This window comes from Artemia sp. Qi Xiang Cuo, chromosome 1, assembly GCF_049724085.1.
Source record: "Artemia sp. Qi Xiang Cuo chromosome 1, ASM4972408v1, whole genome shotgun sequence".
Lineage (NCBI taxonomy): Eukaryota > Metazoa > Arthropoda > Branchiopoda > Anostraca > Artemiidae > Artemia > Artemia sp. Qi Xiang Cuo.
Genome location: NC_142794.1, coordinates 98,369,046 through 98,396,216, shown reverse-complemented (window position 1 = coordinate 98,396,216; position 27,171 = coordinate 98,369,046). Strand labels below are relative to the sequence as shown.

Here is a 27,171-nt window from a genome sequence, read left to right as displayed (position 1 = left end):
CCTGTCGATCATAGTCAGCGGGCTAGCGCTGCCTAAGTAAAGAACTATGTTGACACAATGTGTTTTTTTTTCTCCATCCTTAGAACCTTTGTATCAAGGAGGTTCTCGTAGAAACTATAAGAAGAACTCACTCGATTGAAAATGGAGGTGGTTAGTGCCCTTTTCAATAGTCAGGAGTGATTGGAGGTTACCTGCCCCCCCAGACCAATCATTCCCTTAGAAACATTTAATCAAAAGTTGAAGATAGCCATTTTGTTCAGCGTAGTTAATTTCCAGATAGAAAATATGTTTTTGAGGAGGACACTCCCCCAAAACCCTCGGGGCAAGGGTTTTAAAATATGCCCTGAGGGCATATAAGAACGATGTTGGCACAATGTACTATTTATTATTTTTTTTTCCTTTAGAGCAGGGCACTCCATATGAAAGAGGTCGTCGTAGAAACTTCAAAAGGGGCTATTTCGATTGGAAATTGAGAGTTCTAGTGCCCTTTTTAATAGTCGAAAGTGATTGGAGGGCAACTAGCCCCCCCTAGGCCCATCATTCCCCCAAACACATCCAATCCAAATTTTGAGATAGCCATTTTGTTCGGCGTAGTTGATTTCCACATAGAAAATGTGTTTTTGAGGAGGACACTCCCCCACAACCCTCAGGGCAAGGGTTTTAAGTTATACCCTGGGGACATATAAGGTTTTATTGTAGGCATTGTCATAGAAACGTCAAAACAGGCGCATTCGATTAGAAATTCAAATGGCTAGTGCCCTTTTTAATAGTCAAAAGTGAATGGAGTGCAACTAACCCCCCCCCCCCCCCCCGACACCCATCATTCCCCCACACACATCCAACCAAAATTTTGAGATAGCCATTTTGTTCAGCGTAGTTGATTTCTAGATAGAAAATATGTTTTTGGGGAGGACACTCTCCCATAACCCTCAGGGCAAGGGTTTTAAGTTATGCCCTGGGGGCATATAAAGTTTTTATAGAAGGCGTTGTCGTAGAAACTTCAAAAAGGATTCATTCAATTGGAAATTCAAAGGGCTAGTACCCTTTTTAATAGTCAAAAGGGATTGGAGGGTAACTAGCCCCCCCACGCCCATAATTCCCCCAAGCACATCCAAACCCCGGTTTGAGATAATCATTTAGTTAATCGTAGTTGTTTTAAGGATATAAAATATGTTTTTGAGGAGGATACTCCTCCGCAACCCTCAGGGCAAGGGTGTTAAGTTATGTCCTGAGGGCATGTAAGGTTTTTAAAGAAGGCGTTGTCGTAGAAACTTAAAAAAAGCTCATTCGATTGGAAATTCAAAGGGCGAGTGCCCCTTTTAATAGTCGAAAGTGATTGGAGGGCAACTAGCCCCCCCCCCCACGCCCATAATTCCACCAAACACATCCAATAAAACTTTTGAGATAGCCATTTTGTTCAGCGTAGTTGATTTCCACATAGAAAATGTGTTTTTGAGGAGGAAACTCCCCCACAGCCCTCAGTGCAAGGGTTTTAAGTTATGTCCTGAGGGCATGTAAGGTTTTTAAAGAAGGCGTTGTCATAGAAACTTCAAAAAAAGCTCATTCGATTGGAAATTCAAAGGGCTAGTGCCCTTTTTAATAGTCGAAAGTGATTGGAGGGCAAGTAGCCCCCCCCCACGCCCATAATTCCCCCAAACACATCCAATAAAATTTTTGAGATGGCCATTTTGTTCAGCGTAGTTGATTTCCACATAGAAAATATATTTTTGAGGAGGACACTCCCCCACAACCCTCAGGTCAAGGATTATAAGTTATGCCCTGGGGGCATATAAGGTTTTTTATTGAAATCTTTGTCGTAGAAACTTGAAAAGGGGTTAATTCGATTTGAAATTCAAAGGGCTAGTACACTTTTTAATAGTCGAAAGTGATTTGAAGGCAACTTATCCCCCTATCACGCCCACCTTTTCCCCAAACACATCCAATCAAAATTTTTAGATAGCCATTTTGTTCAACGGAGTTGAAAGTCTTGGAAATTAGGTCGTTAGGGTTGACAGCCCCCCCCCCCACAGCCCTCAAGGCAAGGGTTGTAAGTTATGCCCTGGGGGTATATAAGGTTTTTATTGAAAGGGTTGTCGTAGAAACTTCAAAAGGGCTCATTCAATTGGAAATTGAAATGGCTAGTGCCTTGTTTAATAGTTGAAAGTGATTGGATAGCGACTACGCCCCTCTCACGCCCACTATTTTCCCGAAAACACATCCAATCAAAATTTTGAGATATCCATTTTGTTCAACGTAGTTGAACGTACTGGAAATTAGGTCTATTAGGATGATAACCCCCTCAAAGCCCTCAGTGCAAGGGTTGTAAGTTATGCCATGGGGGCATATAAAGTTTTTATAGAAGGCGTTGTCGTAGAAACTTCAAAAAGAATTCATTCTATTGGAAATTCGAAAGCCTAGTGCCCTTTTCAATAGCCGAAAGTGATTGGAGGGTAACTAGCCCCCCCCCACGCCCATCAGTACCGCAAACACCTCCAATCAAAGTTTCGGGATAGCCATTTTGTTCAGCCTCGTTGATTTCCACATAGAAAATATTTTTTTCAGGAGGACACTCCCCCACAACCCTCAGGGCATGGGTTTTAAGTTATGTCCTGAGGGCATGTAAGGTTTTTAAAGAAGGCGTTGTCGTAGAAACTTCAAAAAAAGCTCATTCGATTGGAAATTCAAAGGGCTAGTGCCCTTTTTAACAGTCGAAAGTAATTGGAGGGCAACTAGCCCCCCCCCACGCCCATAATTCCACCAAACACATCCAATAAAACTTTTGAGATGGCCATTTTGTTCAGCGTAGTTGATTTCCACATAGAAAAGATGTTTTTGAGGAGGACACTCCCCCACAGCCCTCAGGGCAAGGGTTTTAAGTTATGCCCTGGGGGCATGTAAGGTTTATAAAGAAGGCTTTGTCGTAGAAACTTCTAAAAAAGTTCATTCGATTGGAAATTCAAAGGGCTAGTGCCCTTTTTAATAGTCGAAAGTGATTGGAGGGCAAGTAGCCCCCCCCAAGCCCATAATTCCACCAAACACATCCAATAAAACTTTTGATATAGCCATTTTGTTCAGCGTATTTGATTTCCCGATAGAAAATATATTTTTGAGGAGGACACTCCCCCTAAACCCTCAGGGCAAGGATTATAAGTTATGCCCTGGGGGCATATAAGGTTTTTATTGAAATCTTTGTCGTAGAAACTTGAAAAACGGCTCATTCGATTTGACATTCAAAGGGCTAGTATCCTTTTTAATAGTCGAAAGTGATTGGAGGGCAACTAATCCCCCTATCACGCCCACCTTTTCCCCAAACACATCCAATCAAATTTTTTAGATAGCCATTTTATTCAATGTAGTTGAGTTTTGGAAATTAGGTATTTAAGGATGACAGCCCCTCCCCCCACAGCCCTCAGGGCAAGGAATGTAAGTTATGCCCTGGGGGCATAAAAAAAGTTTTTAATGAAAGCGTTGTCGTAGAAACTTCAAAAGGGCTCATTCAATTGGAAATTGAAATGGCTAGTGCCTTTTTTAATAGTTGAAAGTGATTGGATAGCGACTACGCCCCTCTCACGCCCACCATTTTCCCGAAAACACATCCAATCAAAATTTTGAGATATCCATTTTGTTCAACGTAGTTGAACGTAGTGGAAACTAGGTCTATTAGGATGATAACCCCCTCAAAGCCCTCAGTGCAAGGGTTGTAAGTTATGCCCTGGGGGCATATAAAGTTTTTATAGAAGGCGTTGTCGTAGAAACTTCAAAAAGAATTCATTCCATTGGAAATTCGAAAGCCTAGTGCCCTTTTTAATAGTCAAAAGTGATTGGAGAGCAACTAGCCCCTCCCCCCACACCCATCATTCCCCCAAACACATCCAATCAAAACTTTGAGATAGCCATTTTGTTCAGCGTAGTTGATTTCCAGATAGAAAATATTTTTTTGAGGAGGACACTCCCCCACATCCCCCAGGGCAATGGTTTTAAGTTATGCCCTGAGGGCATGTAAGGTTTTTAAAGAAGGCGTTGTCGTAGAAACTTCAAAAAAAGCTCATTCGATTGGAAATTCAAAGGGCTAGTGCCCTTTTTAATAGTCGAAAGTGATTGGAGGGCAACTAGCCCCCCCCCCCCCCACGCCCATAATTCCACCAAACACATCCAATAAAACTTTTGAGATGGCCATTTTGTTCAGCGTAATTGATTTCCACATAGAAAATATATTTTTGAGAAGGACACTCCCCCACAACCCTCAGGGCAAGGATTATAAGTTATGCCCTGGGGGCATATAAGGTTTTTATTGAAATCTTTGTCGTAGAAACTTGAAAAGGGGCTCATTCGATTTGAAATTCAAAGGGCTAGTACCCTTTTCAATAGTCAGAAGTGATTTGAGGGCAACTAATCCCCCTATCACGCCCACCTTTTCCCCAAACACATTCAATCAAAATTTTTTGATAGCCATTTTATTCAACGTAGTTGAAAGTTCTGGAAATTAGGTCTTTAGGGATGACAACCCATCCCCCCACAGCCTTAAGGGCGAGGGTTGCAAGTTATAGTCTTGGGGGGCATATAAGGTTCTTATTGAGAGCGTTGACGTAAAAACTTCAAAAAGGGCTCATTCAATTGGAAATTGAAATGGCTAGTGCCTTTTTTAATAGTTGAAAGTGATTGGATAGCGACTACGCCCCTCTCACGCCCACCATTTTCCCGAAAACACATCCAATCAAAATTTTGAGATATCCATTTTGTTCAACGTAGTTGAACGTACTGGAAATTAGGTCTATTAGGATGATAACCCCCTCAAAGCCCTCAGTGCAAGGGTTGTAAGTTATGCCCTGGGGGCATATAAAGTTTTTATAGAAGGCGTTGTCGTAGAAACTTCAAAAAGAATTCATTCCATTGGAAATTCGAAAGCCTAGTGCCCTTTTTAATAGTCAAAAGTGATTGGAGGGCAACTAGCCCCCCCACGCCCATCATTCCCCCAAACACATCCAAACAAAATTTTGAGATAGCCATTTTGTTCAGAGTAGTTGATTTCAACATAAAAAATATGTTTTTTAGGAGGACACTCCCCCACAGCCATCAGGGCAAGGGTTTTAAGTTATGTCCTGAGGGCATATAAGGTTTTTATTGAAATCTTTGTCGTAGAAACTTGAAAAAGGGTTCATTCGATTTGAAATACAAAGGGATAGTACACTTTTTAATAGTCGAAAGTGATTTGAAGACAACTAATCCCCCTATCACGCCCACCTTTTCCCCAAACACATCCAATCAAAATTTTTATATAGCCATTTTATTCAATGTAGTTGAAAGTTTTGGAATTAGGTCTTTAAGGATGACAGCCCCTCCTCCCACAGCCCTCAGGGCAAGGGATGTAAGTTATACCCTGGGGGCATATAAAGTTTTTATTGAAAGCGTTGTCGTAGAAACTTCAAAAAGGGCTCATTCAATTGGAAATTGAAATGGCTAGTGCCTTTTTTAATAGTTGAAAGTGATTGGATAGCGACTACGCCCTCTCACGCCCATCATTTTCCCGAAAACACATCCAATCAAAATTTTGAGATATCCATTTTGTTCAACGTAGTTGAACGTACTGGAAATTAGGTCTATTAGGATGATAACCCCCTCAAAGCCCTCAGTGCAAGGGTTGTAAGTTATGCCATGGGGGCATATAAAGTTTTTATAGAAGGCGTTGTCGTAGAAACTTCAAAAAGAATTCATTCTATTGGAAATTCGAAAGCCTAGTGCCCTTTTTAATAGACAAAAGTGATTGGAGGGCAACTAGCCCCCCCCCACGCCCATCATTCCCCCCAACACATCCAATCAAAATTTTGAGATAGCCATTTTGTTCACAGTAGTTGATTTCAACATAAACAATATGTTTTTTAGGAGGACACTCCCCCACAGCCATCAGGGCAAGGGTTTTAAGTTATGTCCTGAGGGCATATAAGGTTTTTATTGAAATCTTTGTCGTAGAAACTTGAAAAGGGGTTTATTCGATTTGAAATTCAAAGGGCTAGTACACTTTTCAATAGTCAAAAGTGATTTGAGGGCAACTAATCCCCCTATCACGCCCACCTTTTCCCCAAACACATCCAATCAAATTTTTTAGATAGCCATTTTATTCAACGTAGTTGAAAGTTTTGGAATTAGGTCTTTAAGGATGACAGCCCCTCCCCTCACAGCCCTCAAGGCAAGGGATGTAAGTTATACCCTGGGGGCATATAAAGTTTTTATTGAAAACGTTGTCGTAGAAACTTCAAAAGGGCTCATTCAATTGGAAATTGAAATGCCTAGTGCCTTTTTTAATAGTTGAAAGTGATTGGATAGCGACTACACCCCTCTCACGCCCACCATATTCCCGAAAACACATCCAATCAAAATTTTGAGATATCCATTTTGTTCAACGTAGTTGAAAGTACTGGAAATTAGGTCTATTAGGATGATAACCCCCTCAAAGCCCTCAGTGCAAGGGTTGTAAGTTATTCCCTGGGGGCATATAAAGTTTTTATAGAAGGCGTTGTCTTAAAAACTTCAAAAAGAATTCATTCCATTGGAAATTCGAAAGCCTAGTGCCCTTTTGAATAGCCAAAAGTGATTGGAGGGCAACTAGCCCCCCCCCACGCCCATCATTCCCCCAAACACATCCATGAGAAGGACACTCCCCCAAAACCCTCAGGGCAAGGATTATAAATTATGCCCTGGGGGCATATAAGGTTTTTATTGAAATCTTTGTCGTAGAAACTTGAAAAGGGGTTCATTCGATTTGAAATTCAAAGAGCTAGTACACTTTTCAATAGTCAAAAGCGATTTGAGGGCAACTAATCCCCCTATCACGCCCACCTTTTCCCCAAACACATCCAATCAAATTTTTTAGATAGTCATTTTATTCAACGTAGTTGAAAGATTTGGAAATTAGGTCTTTAAGAATGACAGCCCCTCCCCAACAGCCCTCAAGGCAAGGGATGTAAGTTATACCCTGGGGGCATATAAAGTTTTTATTGAAAGCGTTGTCCTAAAAACTTCAAAAGGGCTCATTCAATTGGAAATTGAAATGACTAGTGCCTTTTTTAATAGTTGAAAGTGATTGGATAGTGACTACGCCTCTCTCACGCCCACCATTTTCCCGAAAACACATCCAATCAAAATTTTGAGATAACCATTTTGTTCAGCGTAGTTGATTTCCAGATAGAAATTATGTTTTTGAGGACAGTCCCCCACAGTCCTTAGGGCAAGGGTTGTAAGTTATGCCCTGGGGGCATATAAGGTTTTTTATAGAAGGCGTTGTCGTCGAAACTTCAAAAAAGGCTCATTCAATTGGAAATTCAAAGGGCTAGTGCCCTTTTTAATAGTCGAAAGTGATTAGTGGGCAACTAACCCGCAGCTCACGCCCACCTTTTCCCCAAACACATCGAATCAAAACTTTGAGATAGCCATTTTATTCAACGTAGTTTTAAGTTCTGGAAATTAGATGTTTGAGGATGACTACCCCCCCACAGCCCTCAGGGCAAGGGTTGTAAATTATGCCCAGGGGGCATATATGGTTTTTATATAACGCGTTTTCGTAGAAACTTCGAAGAGGGCTCATTCGATTGGAGATTAAAATGGCTAGTGCCTTTTTTAATAGTCGAATGTGATTGGAAAGCAACTAACACCCCTTCCACGCCAACCATTTTCCCAAACACATCCAATAAAGATTTTGAGGTAGCCATTTTGTTCCACGCAGTTCAAAGTTCAGGAAATTATACCTTTGAGCACTACCCCCACATTCTTCAGGGCAAGGGTTATAAGTTATGCCTTGGGGGCGTAAAAGGTTTTTATTGAAATCTTTGTCGTAGAAACTTGAAAAAGGGCTCACTCGATTGGAAATTCAAAGGGCTAGTGCCCTATTTAATAGTTGACAGTGATTTGAGGGCAACTAACCCCCCTCTCACGCCCTTCTTTTCCCCAAACACATCCAATCAATAATTTAGATAGCCATTTTTTTCAACGTAGTTGAAAGTTTTGGGAATTAGGTCTTTAAGGAAGACAACCCCCCCCCCCCCACAGCCTTCAGGATAAGGGTTGTAAATTATGCCCCTGGGGGCATGTAAGGTTTTTTATAGAAAGCGTTGTCGTAGAAACTGTAAAAAAGGCTCATTCGATGGGAAATTCAAAGGGCTAGTGTCCTTTTTAATGGTCGAAAGTGATTAAAGGGCAACTAACACCCCTCTCACACCCACCTTTTCCCCAAGCACATATAATCAAAATTTTGAGATAGCCATTTTGTTCAACATAGTTGAAAGTTCTTGAAATTAGGTCTTTTAGGATGATAATCCCCTCAGAGCCCTCAGTGCAAGGGTTGTAAGTTATGCCCTGGGGGCATATAAAGCTTATATAGAAAGTCGTTATAGAAATTCCAAAAAGAGCTTATTTGATTGGAAATTGAAATTGCCCTTTTTAATAGTCGAAAGTGAGTGGAGAGTAATTAACCCCCCTTATACGCCCACCATTTCCCCATAAACATTCAATCAAAGTTTAGAGATAGCCATTTTGTTCAACGTAGTTGAAAGTTCTGGAAATTATGTATTTAAGGATGATAAATCCCCCAGAGCTCCAAGGGCAAAGGTTGTAAGTTCTGCCCTGGGGGCATATAAGGTTTTTATAGATAGAGTTGTCGTAAAACTTCAAAAACCCTTTGTAATAGTTGAAAGTGATTGGCGGGTAACTAACTCTTTCCTCCAAACACATCCAGTCAAAATTTTCAGATAGTCGTGTTCAACGTAGTAGAAAGTTATGGAAATTAGGTCTTTGAGAATGACACACCCCAGCACTCAGGGCAAGGGTTGTAAGCTATGCCATGGCGGCATATAAGATTTTTATTGAAAGTTTTGTCGTAGAAACTTCAAAAGGGCTCATTTGATTGGAAATTGAAAGAGCTAGGGCCATTTTTAATAGTTGAAAGTGATTGGAGAGCGACTACCACCCCTCTCAGACCCACCATTTCCGCAAACACATCCAATCAAAATTTTGAGATAGCCATTTTGTTTAACGTAGTTCAAAGTTCTGGAAATTCGGTCTTAGAGGATGACAACCACCCTAAGACACCTTAGGGTAAGGGTTGTAATTTATGCCCTGGGGGCATATAAGGTGTTTATAGAAAGCGTTATCGTTTCCACAAGGACTCATTCGATTCGAAGTCGAAAGCCCTAGTGCCATTTTTAATAGTCAAAAGTGATTGAAAGGCTTGACATTTTTATAGTAAAGATCGATGCGGGTATAATGTATTATTTTTGTTGTTGTTGTTGTTTAGACCAAGGCACTTCGTATGGAAGGAGTTGTCGTGGGAACTTCGAAAAGGGCTCATTCGATTGAAAATAAAAAAGGGCTGATGCCCTTTTAATAGTGACAAGCGATTGGAGGGCAACTAATCCCCCTTCCACTCCCACCCTCCCAATTGCCCATTATGTTTAAAAACTAAATATTGCCTTAAGATTAAATCAAAATTCGCTGTGATATTGCTAATTACAAATAATGCATCTCAGCATTATCCCAAGAAGGACTGAGGGTATTATGTTCAAACTTTCGGGGCTACTTCTGCTCTTAAAATTTAACCAAATCAAAATAACGTGAGCGTATCCAAGCTATTAAAGAAAGTAAACAGATTTTTTTGTGAATGGTATCAAGTTTTCCATTTCAGGTCAACTAGAGGAGGTATGAAACTAGATTAAACAGTACTATTTGTGTCGCAGATTTTTAAAAGGGTGTATGTTGTTAAATACTGCTGAAAATTTTTCTCCAGTACACGATTAGCAGACCAAACTATAAATACTTTAAAAAATGGAAAGATTTGAAGTATTATTTTCTTTTTTCCTGAACACACGATATGAATATAAAAAATAAAGAAATTAACTAAAAAAAACTTCTTCCACAGAATAAGTTTTCCAAGGAAAAGTAAAGAACCCCATTAAACAAAAAATGAGCAAAAATAAAATCAAATAATCTACCAAATCTGAAAGTACCACAAATCAGCATCGATAAATAAATGCAACCTAAAACGAACAGAAATTACAAAAATTAACCGAGTCAAACTCAAACGAGCAGAAATTAACATAACTTGGGCTCAAAACCCCTATGCCTTCCCAAGGTCAGAACAAAATTTGCACTTTACGGAAAAAATACAAATGAATGTGCATTGTCAGTTTAATACACATATACTGATATTTAGTAATCAAAAAGTTAATATTATTTTATTTATTAAAGTTATAAAAGTAAAAACATTTATATTAATTTCCCTAAGAATCTTGTTCCATTTCAGGAGGACCAAGCAATTGCCTCGTTGACAATTTGTAAAAAAGGCATTTGTCAATGACAGTGAAAATGATGATTTATTGCTAGTAATACGAAATCCAGTTGTTAGCGACTATTCAAATATACACACTCGAGAATAAACCGGTTCTATCGGTCTGCATCAAAGAGACAATTAGCTTTCAATCAGTGGAAGACAAGTGACGGGTAACAGAATACATTGGACTTATATAATTTAATTTGGGCTATATATTTGCACATAAGGGGGGATGGGGGTGAAGTATTTGGACAGGGTGAAGTTAGAAAACAATTATTACTTCATAATTTGCAGAAAAGTTGCAGCTAACAAATTTTGTATGCAGACCCGATATAATTTACCCCCCCCCCCCCTACTGTGCAAATATGTAGCCCAAATTTGTTCCTAAAGTATTATATTTTCTTCATATTTTGGTATATTTCATTGGGATTAACCTAATTTCGTTTCTCGAGTATGTACCATTATGTACAACATTAAATAATCAGTAATAAGCGATATAAACATCAAAAAATAATATTAAAAATTGTAAGCAGTTGAATAGTCAAACGTGTGCGAAAATTTACGCCACCGGGTGAATTATTTCACGACCGTCATGCAAAAAGTCTATAAATACGTCTACAAAGTAAATTCTATAATTTAATTTACTGAATAAAATTTAGTATATGCGCAAGGTCATTAAATATAGTAAAATTACTAAACTAGTAAAGCAAACCATATAATCGTAGGCAGCGCAATAGCGCTGCCTAAGTAAAGAACGATGTTGGCACAATGTATTATTTATTTTTTTGTTTTCCATACCAGGGCAATTCGTATCGAAGGAGTTGTCGTAGAAACTTCGAAAAGGGCTCATTCGATTGGAAATTGCAGTGGCTAGTTCCCTTTTTAATAATCGAAAAATATTGAAGGGCAACTAACCCCCCCCCCCCCACGTCCATCATTCCCCCAAAAACATCCAATCAAAATTTAGAGATCCATTTAGTTCAGCGTAGTTGATTTCCAATATAGAAAATATATTTTTGAGGAGGACACTCCCCCACAACTCTCAGGGCAAGGGTTTTAAGTTTTGCCCTGGGGGCATATAAGAATGATGTTGGCACAATGTATTATTTATTATTTTTTTCCTTTCGAGCAGGGCATTCCGTATTGAAGAAGTTGCCACAGAAACATCGAAATGGGTTCATTCAATTGGAAATTGAAGTGGCTTATGGCCTTTTTAATAGTCGAAAGTGATCGGAAGGCGAACAACAGCCCGTCCTCGCCTACCATTTCCCGAAACACATCCAATAAAAATTTGGAGATATTCATTTTGTTCAGCGTAGTTGATTTCCACATAGAAATTATGTTTTTGAGGAGGACACTCCCCCACAGCTTTCAGGGCAAGGGTTGTAAATTATGCTCTGGGGGCATAAAAGGTTTTTATAGAAGGCGTTGTCGTAAAAACTTAAAAAGGCTCATTCGATTGGAAATTCAAAGGACAAGTGCCCTTTTTAATGGTCAAAAGTGATTGGAGGGCAACTAACCCCCCTCTCACGCCCATCTTTTCTCCAAACACATAAAATCAAAATTTTGAGATAGCCAATTTATTCCCAGTAGTTTTAAGTTCTGGAAATTAGGTCTTTGAGGATGAAACCCCCCCCCCCCCCACAGCCCTCAGGGCAAGGGTTGTAAGTTATGCCCTGGGGGCATATAAGGTTTTTATAGATGACGTTGTTTTGTAGGAACTTCAAAAAGGGATCATTTGATTGGAAAATGAAATGGCTAGTGCCCTTTTTAATAGTCGAAAGTGATTGGAAGGCAACTAACACCCCTTTCACGCCCACCTTTTCCCCAAACACATCCAATCAAAATTTTAAGATAGCCATTTTGTTCCAAGCAGTTTAAAGTTCAGGATCTCATACCTTTGAGCAGGACAATCCCCCCACAGTCTTCAGGGCAAAGGTTATAAGTTATGCCCTGGGGGCATATAAGTTTTTATTGAAATTTTTGTCGTAGAAACTTGAAAAAGGGCTCATTCGATTGGAAATTCAAAGGTCTAGTGCCATTTTTAATAGTCTAGAAAGTTATTGGAGGGCAACTAACCCCCCTCGCATGACCACCAGTTCCCCAAATAAATACGCTCAAAATTTTTAGATAGTTATCTTATTCAGTGTATCTGTATATTCGGGGGACAAGGTTTTTATAGATGACAGCTCCTCCCCCCACAGCCCTTGGGGCAAGGGGTTTAAATTGCGCCCTGGGGGCATATAAAGTTTTTATTGAAAGTTGCTTTAGAAATTTCAAAAAGGGCTCATTTGATTGGAAATTGAAAGGTCTAGTGCCCTTTTTAAAAGTCGAAAGTAAGTGGAGAGTAATTAACCCCTCTCTTACGCCCACCATTTCCCCAAACACATTCAATCAAAGTTTAGAGATAGCCATTTTGTTCAACGTAGTTGAAAGTTCTGGAAATTATGTATTTGAGGAAGAAAAGTCCCCAAGAGCCCCCAGGGCAAGGGTTGTAAGTTATGCCCTGGGAGAATCTATGGTTTTTATTGAAAGCGTTGTCGTAGAAACGTCAAAAGGGCTCATTTGATTGGAAATCGAAAGGGCTAGTGCCTTTTTTTTATAAGGTTTTTATAGATAGCGTTGTCGTAAAAATTTCAAAAGGGGCTAATTCACTTCGAAATTGAGAGGGCTAGTGACCTTTTTAATAGTCGAAAGTGACTGGAGGCTAAATAACCCCCCTCTCACACCCACCAATCCCCCAAACATATCCAATCAACATTTTCAGATGGCCATTTTGTTCTGGAAATTAGGTGTTTGAGGATGACAAATCCCCCCCCTAACCCTCAGGGCAAGGTTGCAAGTTATACCCTGGGGGCATATAAGATTTTATTGAAATCGTTGTCGTAGAAACTTCAAAGGGCTCATTTGATTGGAAATTGAATGGGTTAGTGGCTTTTTTAATAGTTGAAAGTGATTGAAGAGCATCTAACGCCCCTGTCACGCCCAGCATTTTCCAAAACACATCCAATCACAATTTTGAGACAGCCATTTTGTTTAACGTAGTTGAAAGTTCTGGAAATTAGGTCTTTGAGGATGACAACCATCCTCACAGCCCTTAGGGTAAGGGTTGTAATTTATGCCCTGTGGGCATATAAGGTGTTTATAGACAGCGTTGTCATAGAAACTCAAAAAGAGCTCATTCGATTGGAAATCGAAAGACCTAGTGCCCTTTTTAATTAAAACCCCTGTGCCTTCCCAAGGCCAGAACATAATTTGCTAAAATACTGAAAAAGATACAAATGAATGTGCATTGTCAGTTTGATATACATATACTGATATTTAGTAATCAAAATGCTAATATTATTTGATTTATTAAAGGTATAAAAGTAAAAAATTTAAATTTTTTCTGTAAAGTGCAAATTAGGTTCTGGCCTTTGGAAGGCATAGGGGTTTTGCACCAAACTTATGTTAATTTCTGCTCGTTTTGAATTTGACTCTGTTATTTATTGTAATTTCTGTTCGTTTTGGGTTTGATTTTTGCTCATTTTTGGTTTAATGGAGTTCTCTACTTTTCTTTGAAAAACTTATTTTGTGGATAGTTTTTTTTAATTAATCCATACATAGATAAAGTATAAAGGTCTATAAATATGTTTGCAAAGTGAAAGTATAGAGTTTCATTTACTAAATATAATCTATTTTAAATACAATGTCATTAAATATAATCTAATTAGATAAAATAGTAAAGTAAAGAATATAAAGTATATAATGCGTACACAAAGTAAATTACAAAATAATAAAAGAAAAGAAAAGAATTCGTTTTCAAAACAAGTATAAAAAGTCAATAAATGCGCGTACAGTGTAAAGTATATAATCTAATTTACTAAATATAACCTGAAATAAAAATAATCTAAGGTACTAAAATAGCAAAAAAAGCATATAAAGTATGTAATACATATATAATGCAAAGTATGTAATAATAAAGCAAATAATTTTTTAATATATATATATATATATATATATATATATAATTATATATATATATATATATATGTATATATATATATATATATATATATATATATATATATATATATATATATATATATATGAATTTTCAAAATTGGTGAATGTCCGAAATATTAGCCTACCATCAACGACACCAGGGCCTGATCTAGAAATTCGTCCCTTTTTAAAAGCTTAAATAGAGATTATCCCTTTGAAAATCATGAATCTAGCTTAGATAAATGAAGTGTTTCCCAAAACCGGAAAAAGAGGAGAAAGAATTATATTCCCTAAGCCTAGAAGAGATTGACGATGTTAAAGAATCCTCAATTTAATACATTCCCATCGGCAGTTGGAACGTATGGTGAAAAGAACTGGAGTATGACGTGGAGAACAGATAATGAATAATGAACATCCCCTATGGGTTCCAAAGGAAAAAAAAGCACCATTGACTATCTTATACTCCTGAAGCAAAGTGCAATGTGTTTGCAAAACACAGTAGCCTATACATGATTGCCTAAATTACCTACATGATTTAATATACCTACAAGATAAGAAAACCCAAACTGAGCACTTGAAGAAGAACTTTGTGAGACGCTGCACGTTTAGTTGGAATAGTTTACGGAAGGGGTAACTCTGAAATCCTGTCAATTGGCTAAAAAAAACAAGCATAACTAAGTGGCTGACGGTTCTTTTCTTTTTTTTTGGGGGGGGGGGGGTAAAACGCTATACAAATTAATGTAAAAAAGTAACTGGCACAGATAGAGGTGATTTATCAAAAGCCAGCATGAAACGTAAAATAGGGGATCCACAAGGCTCCACTTTTAGAGCTATACTGTACATTACCACCGAGATAAACAGTACAATAGAGGAATATATTTACTTGGATATAATATTTGCGAATGATAATAACATATGGGTCAGAGGAACATCACAATCAGAAGCTGAAAAAGTAAATGAGGATAAAGCACTAGAGTTTAGTAAAGTGCGAAGTTGATAAGCTTCTTAGTTTTTGTCTTTGTGGACAATGCATGCGAAACAGGCAGAACTTCTGTCTTGTATCTTCGCGAATAAATTAACCCTAACATTAATTGGGTTACCTCCTCTTGTATAAGGCGTTTAAATATTGTGAATATTATGATTATTTTAAATTAAATTATATATATATATATATATATATATATATATATATATATATATATATATATATATATATATATATATATATATATATATATATATATATATATATATATATATATTATATATATATATTATATGACTGTTCCAAATTGGGCTTTAAAGAAGACTTCTCGTCTGAATATGATCAATAATATGTTACACCCAAAGTAAAATATGCTCTTTCTCCTATTTAGCATTTTTAAATGTGTATACACAACTGACCACCCTTCATACGCTTTAAGTAATCAGTCACGTAGGTTTTACTTAATAAATTCCTGATTTTATAAATCAAATTATTTCCAGGAAAATCAAAGGTAGTGTTCTAACGAAGCGACCTCTTCTAGCAGAATTCTCGCAGAGTCGTGATATTTTCTGCTTACAGGAGAATTTTTCTCTCAAAAGAGAGGCTCGATTTACTTGAGCTGAATGGTTGGAATGAACGTTTTGTATCTCAAGTGGCTAGTACTGGAAGAGGCCAGCCATCTGGTGACGTCGCAGTTTTAGTAACAGCTTATCACATGCCAATAATTTATGCTTCCACGGAACTTTTTGTCGAAGTGAAAATCAATAGCATAATTGTATATTCTTTTTACTTGCCAACTGATTATTAAGATGAAAAGTCTGACAGGAAATTCAGCATGCCATGTATAAAACTTGCTAAATCTGTCTCAGGTGGCATCAGTTGTGGATCCAAACTTAATTCTAAGTGTGCATCTCATTGTAATCTAAAAGATCAATCTGGCTTTCAAGCTCATTTACTTCTTTTTTTGGGTAAGGATCTCGATTATATAATAAATAACATTGACTTCACAGACGTTCACATCTCGGGCTCAACCTCGTGTCTGGAATTCTTCCTGACTGACCTCGATTACATACTAAAAGACATTGACTTAACAGACGTTTACAGCTCGGGCTCAACCTCGTGTCTGGAATTCTTCCTGACTGACCTCGATTATATATTAAATGACATTGTCTTCACAGACTTTCACAACTTGGGTATAACTTCGTGTCTGGAATTCTTCCTGACTGACCTCGATTATATTATAAATGAAATTGACTTCATAGAAATTCACAACTTGGGGTCAACTTCGTGTCTGGAATTCTTCCTGACTGACCTCGATTATATAATATATGACATTGACTTCACAGACGCTGACAACTCGGACTCAACCTCGTGTCTGGAATTCTTCCTGTCTGATCTCGATTATATAATAAATGACATTGACTTCACAGACATTCACAACTCGGGTTCAGCCTCGTGTCTGGAATTCTTCCTGACTAACCTCGATTATATAATAAATGACATTAACTTCACAGACATTCACAACTCGGGCTGAACATCGTGTCTGGAATTCTTCCTGACTAACATTAACTTATCTAGAGTAGATTGCATATATTAAATTCTACGAGACGTATACACCTTTTCAAAGAGAGTGAGTACCCCCTCACATGGCCTTATACTTCTACGAGACGTATACACCTTTTCAAAGAGTCAGTAATCCCTCGCACAGTTTCACGTCCACATTGCAAAAAGCATGCAAAACCTATAAAGTGATTAAATACGTTTTGAAACTACATGCTATTTGCTTGCTTTATGTTCCCTTGGTACCTTTCCAAACAAAGTGAAAAAAACATGTCTAGCAACTTCGTTCATCATGATAGTGCATAAGGGTTGAAACCTACGCCTGAGGCACTACAGTTTGACATGCATATTGTAAAAAAAAGCCAGCAGTACGAGCGGGGATTCCCCTTGCAAAAAGCGATATATTTTTTGGACAATTGCCTTAACTCGAGAGTAGTTTGATTAAGAATGTAATATGTCTAGAATTGATGCCAATATGCTGTTGAATCATCTACCAAAAAAATAACTATTTACAAAAAAAGGGTTTAGCATTTGCGAATTGAACTCTATGAACGATATTAATTAATGTTTGAATAATAGGAGCGTGAATGATTCTAATTAAAGATTGGATCGTATGAAGGTAGAGAAAAAAAAGGGATAAGGAATTCGCAAATTGGACTATACAACGATCTTATTTGAATAATAGGGAAAAAAACAGAGCTAGATAGTATTTGCGAATTGGATTGTATGAAGGTGGAGAAAAAAAGGATTAAACTAATTAGCATTTAAGGTATCCCCGAAGCGCTTGTTAATTCATACCTTATTTATTTTAAATTTGGAACAAAATACATCTATGAAAATGGTTAATGATGATAGAATGAAATTGCGAGTTGGCCTAGCTCTACTACTCCAATGTGTTTTCTATAATACACAAATGTTGTTTAAACAGTGATGTCAGTTTAAAATAGAGTCTAACGTTATAGTATAATAAAAGTTGATACTAAGAGAGATGTAGATGGAAAGAAAAGAATTTTAATAATGAAATTCAGAACAAACCATAGAAATCCTTGCAAATCAAGTAGTAAGGTGTATGTGAGTACGAACCATCAAGGCTCATAAGCACCAACGACCCTAACCAGCAGAGATATCACCCCCCCCAAAGGTTCGCTATCCCCAAACTCAAAGGGCACCCGTTCACTCCAGCTTTTTGCCCCCCCCCCATTTTTTGTGAGAATTTTTTTTTATTTTTTTTTTATTTTATTTTTTTTGAAATGATATAATTTTTCAACTTTTTTGTTTATATGTCTTCGAATGAGATGAAACATACTTGAAATGACAGTAAGGAATTAAATTTCTTTGGAGTACCGAAAAAATTCAACTCTTATGTTGGTGGATTGGATTTCTTTCGTTGAAATGCAAGAGTTGGAATATTTCAGTAGTGTTTTGTCGTGGTTTACCTTGTCACACTTACATTCTCTTGATTTTTCAAAGTTCATTTTGAATTTCTTTCGTTGAAATGCAAGAGTTGGAATATTTCAGTAGTGTTTTGTTGTGGTTTACCTTGTCAAACCTACATTCTCTTGGTTTTTCAAAGTGCATTTTGGATTTCTTTCGATGAAATGCAAGAGTTAGAATATTTCAGTAGTGTTTTGTCGTGATTTACCTTGTCACACTTACATTCTCTTGATTCTTCAGAGTTCATTTTGGATATTTTTTGTTGAAATACAAGAGTTTGAATATTTCAGTAATGTTTTTTTATGGTTTATATTGTCACATTTACATTCTATTGATTTTTCAAAGTTCATTTTTAAATTTGCGTCGTTGAAATGTAAGAGTTGGAATATTTCAGTAGTGTTTTGTCTTGGTTTACATTGCCACAGTTACATTCTCTTGCTTTTTCAATGTTCATTTTGGATTTCTTTCGTTGAAATGCGAGAGTTGAATATTTCAGTAGTGTTTTATCGTGGTTTACCTTGTCACACTTACATCCCCTTGATTTTTCAAAGTTCATTTTGGATTTCTTTCATTGAAATACAAGAGTTGGAATATTTCAGTTGTTTTGTTATGGTTTACCTTCTCACAGTTACATTCTATTGATTTTTCAAAGTTCACTTTTGGTATCAGTTTGATTGAATTCTATATCATCAACCCTTTCTTGAATACACGGGGTAAAATTGACAAACTCTAAGTATTGGATTGATTAAATTCTATATCAACAACCCTTTCTCGAATATATGGGATAGAATTGAAAAAATCTAAGCGTCAGAGTGAATAAAATTTGTATATCAACATCTATTGTCAGATACATCCAATATAATTGACAAAATCTAAGTATCAGAGTGAATAAATGCATTATCAAAATCATTTGTCGGATATATCAGTTAAAATTGACATGTCGGATAAAATTGACAAAATCTAAGTGTCAGAGTGAATAATTTTTTTTTATCAACATCCTTTGTCAGATACATCCAATTTAACTGACATAATCTAAGTGTCAGACTGAATAATTTTTTTATCAACATCCTTTGTCAGGTGCATCAAATAAAATTGATAAAGTCTAAGTATCAGAGTGATTAAATGCTTTATCAATAACCTTTGTTGAATATTTCGAATAAAATCTAAGTATCAGATTGATTAAATTCTATATCAGCATCCTTTGCTCAGATACATGGGATAAAATATCGGATAAAATTGACAAAATCTAAGTATCGGATTAATTAAATTCTATATCAAGATCTATTTCTCAGGTACATGGGAATAAAATTGACAAAATCTAAGTATCAGATTGATTAAATTCTATATCAGCATCCCTTTCTCGGGTACATGGGATAAAATTGACAAAATCTAAGTATCAGAGTGAATAATTTATTTTTTATCAACATCTTTTATCAGTTAAAACAATTATAATTAACAAAATCTAATTATCAGAGTGAATAAATGCTTTTTCAGCATCCTTTGTCGGATATGTTGAATAAAGTTATGCAGAGTCGATATAGCTTTATTTCATTTTTTAAGGTTAATTTAGCCGAGGTTACGTGCACGCACGTAACCTCGTTTAAATTAACCTTAAAAAATGAAATAAAGCTATGTCGACTTTGCATATTTTATTCAACATATCCGACAAAGGATGCTGAAAAAGCATTTATTCACTCTAATAATTAGATTTTGTAAATTATAATTGTTGTAACTGATAAAAGATGTTGATAAAAAATAAATTATTCACTCTGATACTTAGATTTTGTCAATTTTATTCCATGTATCCGAGAAAAGGATGCTGATATAGAATTTAGTCACTCTGTTACTTAGATTTTGTCAATTTTATCCGACATATCCGATAAAGGATGTTGTTAAAGCATTCATTCATTCTTAAACTTAGATTTTTTCTATCTTACTTGAAGTATATAACAAAGTATTTTTATAAAAAAAAATTATTCCCTCGGAAACTAGGATTCTGTCAATTTTTTCTGACGTATCTGACAAAAGATGCTGATAAATAAAATTTATTCACTCCAAGATTTAGATTTTTTTAACTTTTTAATATGTATCCGAGAAATGGATTTCGATATAGAATTTAATCACTCTTATACTTAGATTTTGAGAAATTGCTGTATTGTCTGTATAGGAAGCGACTTAAATCGATAGTGAATGTTAATAAAGATTTTTTTAGATTTTAGTTTTCATAGATTCCTTAATTAATTTTTCGTATTGTGTATCCAATAAGTGAGTTAAAGAATGAGTTTTTTACTTACTTACTTACTTGCAATTTTCTCATAATGACATAATGACATATTCATCTATGGATATTGATAAACAATTTATTCATTCCAATACTTAGATTATGAGTTTGTTATCCCATGTACTTGAGAAACTGATGTTGATATGAAATTTTATCTATGTGATGCTTATATTTTTTAAATTTTATCCGATGTGTTTTCCTAAATATCCGAGAAAAGGATACTTATATAGAATTTACTCATCTGATACTTAGATTTTGTCAATTTTATCCGACATATCCGATAAAGGATGTTGTTAAAGCATTTATTCATTGTGAAATTTAGATTTTGTCAATTTTATCTCTTGTATCCGAGAAAGGGATTTTGATTTGGAATTGAATCACTCTCATGCTTAGATTCTGTGATTTTTATCTGTCATATCCGACAAAGGATGTCGATAATAAATCTTATCAATTGTATACTTAGAATCTGTTAACTTTATCACATGTATCCAAGAAAAGGATGCTCATATAAACGTTAATAACTCTGATACTTAGATTTTGTCAATTTTATCCAACATGTCCAACATAGAATGTTGTTTCATACTGAAATTTAGATTATGTAAATTTTATTTGATGTATCTGACAAAAAATATTGATATGAAAAAATTTATTCACTCTGACACTTATATTTTATCAATTTTATTCGATGTATCTGGCAAAGGATGTTGATAAAAAAAAATTATTCACTCTGATACTTAAATTTTGTCAATTTTATCCGACATATCCGAGAAAGGATGTTGATAATGAATCTATCCATTCTGAAATTAAGATTTTGTCAATTTTATTTGATGTATCTTACAAAGGATGTTGATAAAAAAATTTATTCACTCTGATACTTAGATTCTGTCAATTTTATCCTATGTATCTGAGAAAAGGATGTTGATATAGATTTTAGTCACTCTGATACTTAGATTTTGTCAATTTTATCCGACATATCTGATAAAGGATGTTGTTAAAGCGTTTATTCATTCTGATTGTATCCAACATGTCCGACATATGATGTTGTTTCATACTGAAATTTAGATTATGTCAATTTTATTTGATGTATCTGACAAAGAATGTTGATATGAAAAAATTTATTCACTCTGACACTTATATTTTATCAATTTTATTCGATGTATCTGGCAAAGGATGTTGATAAAAAAAAATATTCACTCTGATACTTAAATTTTGTCAATTTTATCCGACATATCCGAGAAAGGATGTTGATAATGAATTTATTCATTCTGAAATTAAGATTTTGTCGATTTTATTTGATGTATCTGACAAAGCATGTTGATAAAAAATTTATTCACTCTGACACTTAGAATCTGTCAATTTTATCCTTTGTATCCGAGAAAAAGATGTTGATATCGAATTTGGCCACTCCGTTACTTAAATTTTGTCAATTCTATCCAATATATCCGACAAAGTATGTTGTTATAGAATTTGTACATTCTGATACATATATTTCGTTTATTTTATTTAAAGTATCTAACAAAGGATGCTGATAAAAAAAATTATTCACTCTGAAACTTATATTTTACCCATTTTATTCGATGTATATGACAAAGAATGTTGTTAAAAAAATTTATTCACTCTGATACTTAGATTGTGTCAATTTTATCCGACATATCTGACAAAAGATGTTGATAATGAATTTATTCACTCTGATACTTAGATTTTGTCAATTTTATTCGATGTATCTGGTAAATGATGTTGATAAAAAAACTATTCACTCTGATACTTAGAATTTGTCAATTTTATCCTATGTATCCGAGCAAAGGATGTTGATATAGAATTTAGTCACTCTGGTACTTAGATTTTGTCAATTTTATCTGACATATCCGATAAAGGATGTTGTTAAAGAATTTATTCATTCTGAAATTTAGATTTTGTCAATTTTATTTTATGTATCTTACAAAGGATGTTGATTAAAAAAAAATTATTCACTCTGACACTCAGATTTTGTCAACGTTATCCGACATTTCCCATAAAGGATGCTGATAATAAATTTATTCATTCTGAAATTTAGATTTTGTCAATTTTATTTGATGTATCTGACAAAAGATGTTGATAAAAAAAATTTCACTCTGACACTTAAGTTTTCTAAATTTTATCCTATGTATTCAAGCAAAGGATTTTGATATAGAATTGAATTACTCTGATGCTTATATGTTGTCAACTTTTTCTGACATATCTGATAAAGGATGTTGATAATAAATTTATTCATTCTGAAATTTAGATTTCGTCAATTTTATTTGATGTATCTGACAAAGGATGTTGATAAGAAAATTCTTTCACTCTTACACTTGGATTATGTCAATTTTATCCTATTTATTCGTGAAAAGGATGATTATATAAAATTTAGTCAGTCTGGTGCTTACATTTTGTCAATTCTGTCTGAAATATCCGATAAAGGATGTTGTTAAAGCATTTATTCATCTGAAATTTAGATTTTGTCAATTTTATTTGATGTATCTGGCAAAGGATGTTGATAAAAAAATTTATTCACTCTGACACTTATATTTTATCAATTTTATTCGATGTATCTGGCAAAGGATGTTGTTTAAAAAAAACTATTCACTCTGATGCTTAGATTTTGTCAATTTTATCTGATATAACTGACAAAGGATGTTGATAATGAATTTGTTCACTCTGATACTTAGATTATGTCAATTTTATCAAATGTATCTGGCAAAGGATGTTGATAAAAAAAAATTATTCACTCTCACACTTAGAATTTGTCAATTTTGTCCTATGTTTCCAAGAAAAGGATGTTCATATAGAATTTACTCTCTCTGATACTCAGATTTTGTCAATTTCATCCGACATATCAAATAAAGTATGTTGCTAAGGAATTTATTAATTCTCAAATTTAGATTTTTTTAATTTTATTGATAAGTTTGACAAAGGATGTTGATAAAAAAAACTATTCACTCTGACACTTAGATTCTGTCAATTTTATCCGATGTATATGGTAAAGGATCTTGATAAAAACAATTTATTCACTCTAACACTTAGATTTTGTCAGCTTTTTCCCATGTATTCGAGAAAGGGTTGTTGATATAAAATCTAATCACTCTTATACTTAGATTTTGTGAATTTGCTGTATTGTCTGTCTAGGAAGCGACTTCAAACGATAATGAATGTTAATAAAGAATTTGTTCAATTTTTTTTTCATAATTTCCTTAATTAAATTTCTGTATTGTGTATCCAAGAGGAAAATTCAAGAAAGAGTTGATCACTTACTTACCTACTTACAATTTTTTCATAATGACATATCCAACAACGGATGTTGATAAAGAATTTATTCATTCTGATAGTATTTTCGTGTTTTTTTGCAAGCCATTCGTACTATACCTTAAACACATTCAGATATTTCCTTGATTAAAAAATTTTGTCCGACATATCCGACAAATAATGTTGATAAAGAATTTATTCAGGCTGATACGTAGATTTTGTCAATTTTATCCGATGTATCAGACAGATGATGTTGATAAGAAAATTGTTCACTCTAACACTTAGTTTTTGTCAATTATATTTGATGTATCTGACAAAAAATGTTGAGAAAAAAAGTTATTCACTCTGACACTTAGATTTTTCAATTTTATCCGACATGTCAATTTTAACTGACATATCCGACAAATGATGTTGATAATGCATTTATTCACTCTGGTACTTATATTTTATCACTTATATCTGATACACTCGACAAAGGATGCTGATAAAGCATTTATTCACTCTGATACTTAGATTTTGTCAATTATATTCGATGTATCTGACAATAGATGTTGATAAAAAATGTATTCACTCTGACGCTTAGATTTTTTCAATTTTATCCCATGTATTCGAGAAAGGGATGTTGATATAGAATTTAATCAATCTGATACTTAGATTTTGTCAATTTTATCCCTTGTCTTCGATAAATGATTATTGATATAGAATTGAATCAAACTGATACTAAGATTTTGTCAATTTTATCCAATATACCCGACAAATGATGTTGATAATGCATTTAGAGGATGTTGATAAAGCATTTATTCACTCTGATAGTTATATTTTACCAGTTTTATCCCATGTATCCGAGAAAGGGATGTTGATATAGAATTTAATCACTCTGATACTTAGATTTTATCCGAGATATCCAACAAAGGATGCTGATAAAGCATTGAATCACTCTGATACTTAGATTTTGTCAATTTTATTCGATGTATCTGACAGATGATGTTGATAAAAAAATTATTCACTCAAACACTTAGATTTTGTCAATTATATTGGATGTATCTGACAAAGGATGTTGATAAAAAAAAATTATTCACTCTGACACTTAGATTTTGTCAATTTTATCCGACATGTCAATTTTAACTGACATATCCGACAAATGATGTTGATAATGCATTTATTCACTCAGACACTTAGATTTTGTCAATTATATTCGATGTATCTGACAATAGATGTTGATTAAAAAAATTTATTCACTCTGACGCTTAGATTTTTTCAATTTTCTCCCATGTATTCGAGAACGGGTTGTTGATATAGAATTTAATCAATCCGATACTTAGATTTTGTCAATTTTATCCCCTGTATTCGAGAAAGGGTTGATGATATAGAATTCAATCAAACTGATACCAAAAATGAACTTTGAAAAATCAATGGAATGTAACTGTGACAAAGTGAACCATAAAAAAAACACTACTGAAGTATTCCAACTCTTGCATTTCAATGAAAGAAATCAAAAATGAACCTTGAAAAATCAAGGGGATGTAAGAGTGAAAAGGTAAACCACGATAAAACACTACTGCAATATCCCAACTCTTGCATTTCTAGGAAAGAAATCCAAAATGAACTTTCAAAAATCAAGAAAATGTAAGTGTGACAGGGTAAACCACGACAAAACACTACTGAAATAATCCAACTCTCGCATTTCAAAGAAATAAATCAAAAATGAATTTTGAAAAATCATGCTAATTTAAGAGTGACAATGTAAACAAAGACAAAACACTACTGAAATATTCTAACTCTTGCATTTCTACGAAAGAAATCCAAAATGAACACTGAAAAATCGAAAGAATGTAACTTTGACAAGGTAAACCACGACAAAACACTACTGAAATAATCCAAGTCTGGTATTTCAATGAAAGAAGTCCAAAATGAACTTTGAAAAATCAAGAAATTGTAAGTGTAAAAAGGCAATTCACGACAAAACACTACTGAAATATTGAAACTCTTACATTTCAACGAAAGAAATCCAATCCACCAACATAAGAGTTGAATTTTTTCATACTCCAAAGAAATTTAATTCCTTACTGTCATTTCAAGTATGTTTCATCTCATTCGAAGACATGTAAAAAAAAAGTTGAAAAATTATATCATGTTAAAAATAATCATAAAAAAATAAAAAAATCATAAAAAAATGGGGGGGGGGCAAAAATTTGGAGTGAGGGGGCGCCCTTCGAGTTTGGGGATAAGGGACCTTTGGGTGGTTGATGTCTGCTGGTTAGGGTCGTTGGTGCTTATGATCCTTGATGGTTCGTACTCACATACACCTTACTACATGATTTGCAAGGATTTCTAAGGTTTGTTCTGAATTTCATTATTAAAATTCTTTTTCTTGCCATCTACATCTCTCTTAGTATCAACTTTTAGTATACTATAACGTTAGACTCTATTTTAAACTGACAACACTGTTTAAACACCACTTGTGTATTATACAGAACACATCGGAGAGGTAGAGCTAGGTCAACTCGTAATGTCATTCTATCATTATTAACCATTTTCATAGATTTATGTTGTTCCAAATTTATAATAAATAAGGTATGAATTAACAAGCCCTTTGGGGTTACCTTAACTGCTAATCAGTTTAATCCTTTTTTCTCCACCTTCATACAATCCAATTCGCAAATACTATCTAGCTCTGTTTTTTTCCCTATTGTTCAAATAAGATCGTTCGTTTAGTCCAATTTGCGAATTCCTTATCCCTTTTTTTTCTCCACTTTCATACGGTCCAATCATTAAATAGAATCATTCACGCTTCTATTATTCAAACGATGATTATTATCATTCATGGAGCTCAATTCGCAAATGCTAAACCCTTTTTTTGTAGATAGTGTTATTTTTTTGGTAAATGATTCAATAGCATATTGGTATCAATTCTAGACATGTTACATTCTTAATCAAACTACTCTCGAGTTAAGGTAATGGTCCAAAAAAATATACCGCTTTTTTACTGCTCGCTTTTTTTTCGCAATTTGCAAGTCGAACTTCATTGCCTCAGACGCAGGTTTCAAACCTTATACACTATCATAATGAGTGAAGTTTCTGGACATGTTATTTTTTCTTTTTTTTATCAATTTGTTTGGAAAGATAACAAGGGAACGTGAGGTAAGAAAATATCATGTAGTTTCAAAACGTGTTTAATCACTTTATAGGTTTTGCATGCTTTTTACAATGTGCACGAGAAACTGTGTGAAGGAGTACTGACTCTCTTTGTAAAGGTGTATACGTCTCGTAGAAGTATAAGGCCATGTGAGGGGGTACACTCTCTTTGAAAAGGTGTATACGTCTCGTAGAATTTAATATATGCAATCTACT

The 27,171-nt window shown here is 34.8% G+C and overlaps 2 protein-coding genes across 8 annotated transcripts in view; one reads left to right on the top strand and one right to left on the bottom strand.

The window, feature by feature from the left end:
- LOC148956978 (uncharacterized) overlaps window positions 1-27,171 on the bottom strand; it is a 307,801-nt gene that overhangs the window by 94,938 nt on the left and 185,692 nt on the right. The window lies entirely within an intron of this gene.
- Window positions 15,087-27,171, top strand: part of LOC148956979 (ras GTPase-activating protein raskol-like) — a 35,489-nt gene continuing 23,404 nt past the window's right edge. Inside the window, exon 1 of the mRNA XM_089097843.1 lies at window positions 15,087-15,279. Coding sequence (XP_088953969.1) covers window positions 15,087-15,279 — 193 coding nt within the window. The remainder of the gene's footprint in view (window positions 15,280-27,171) is intronic.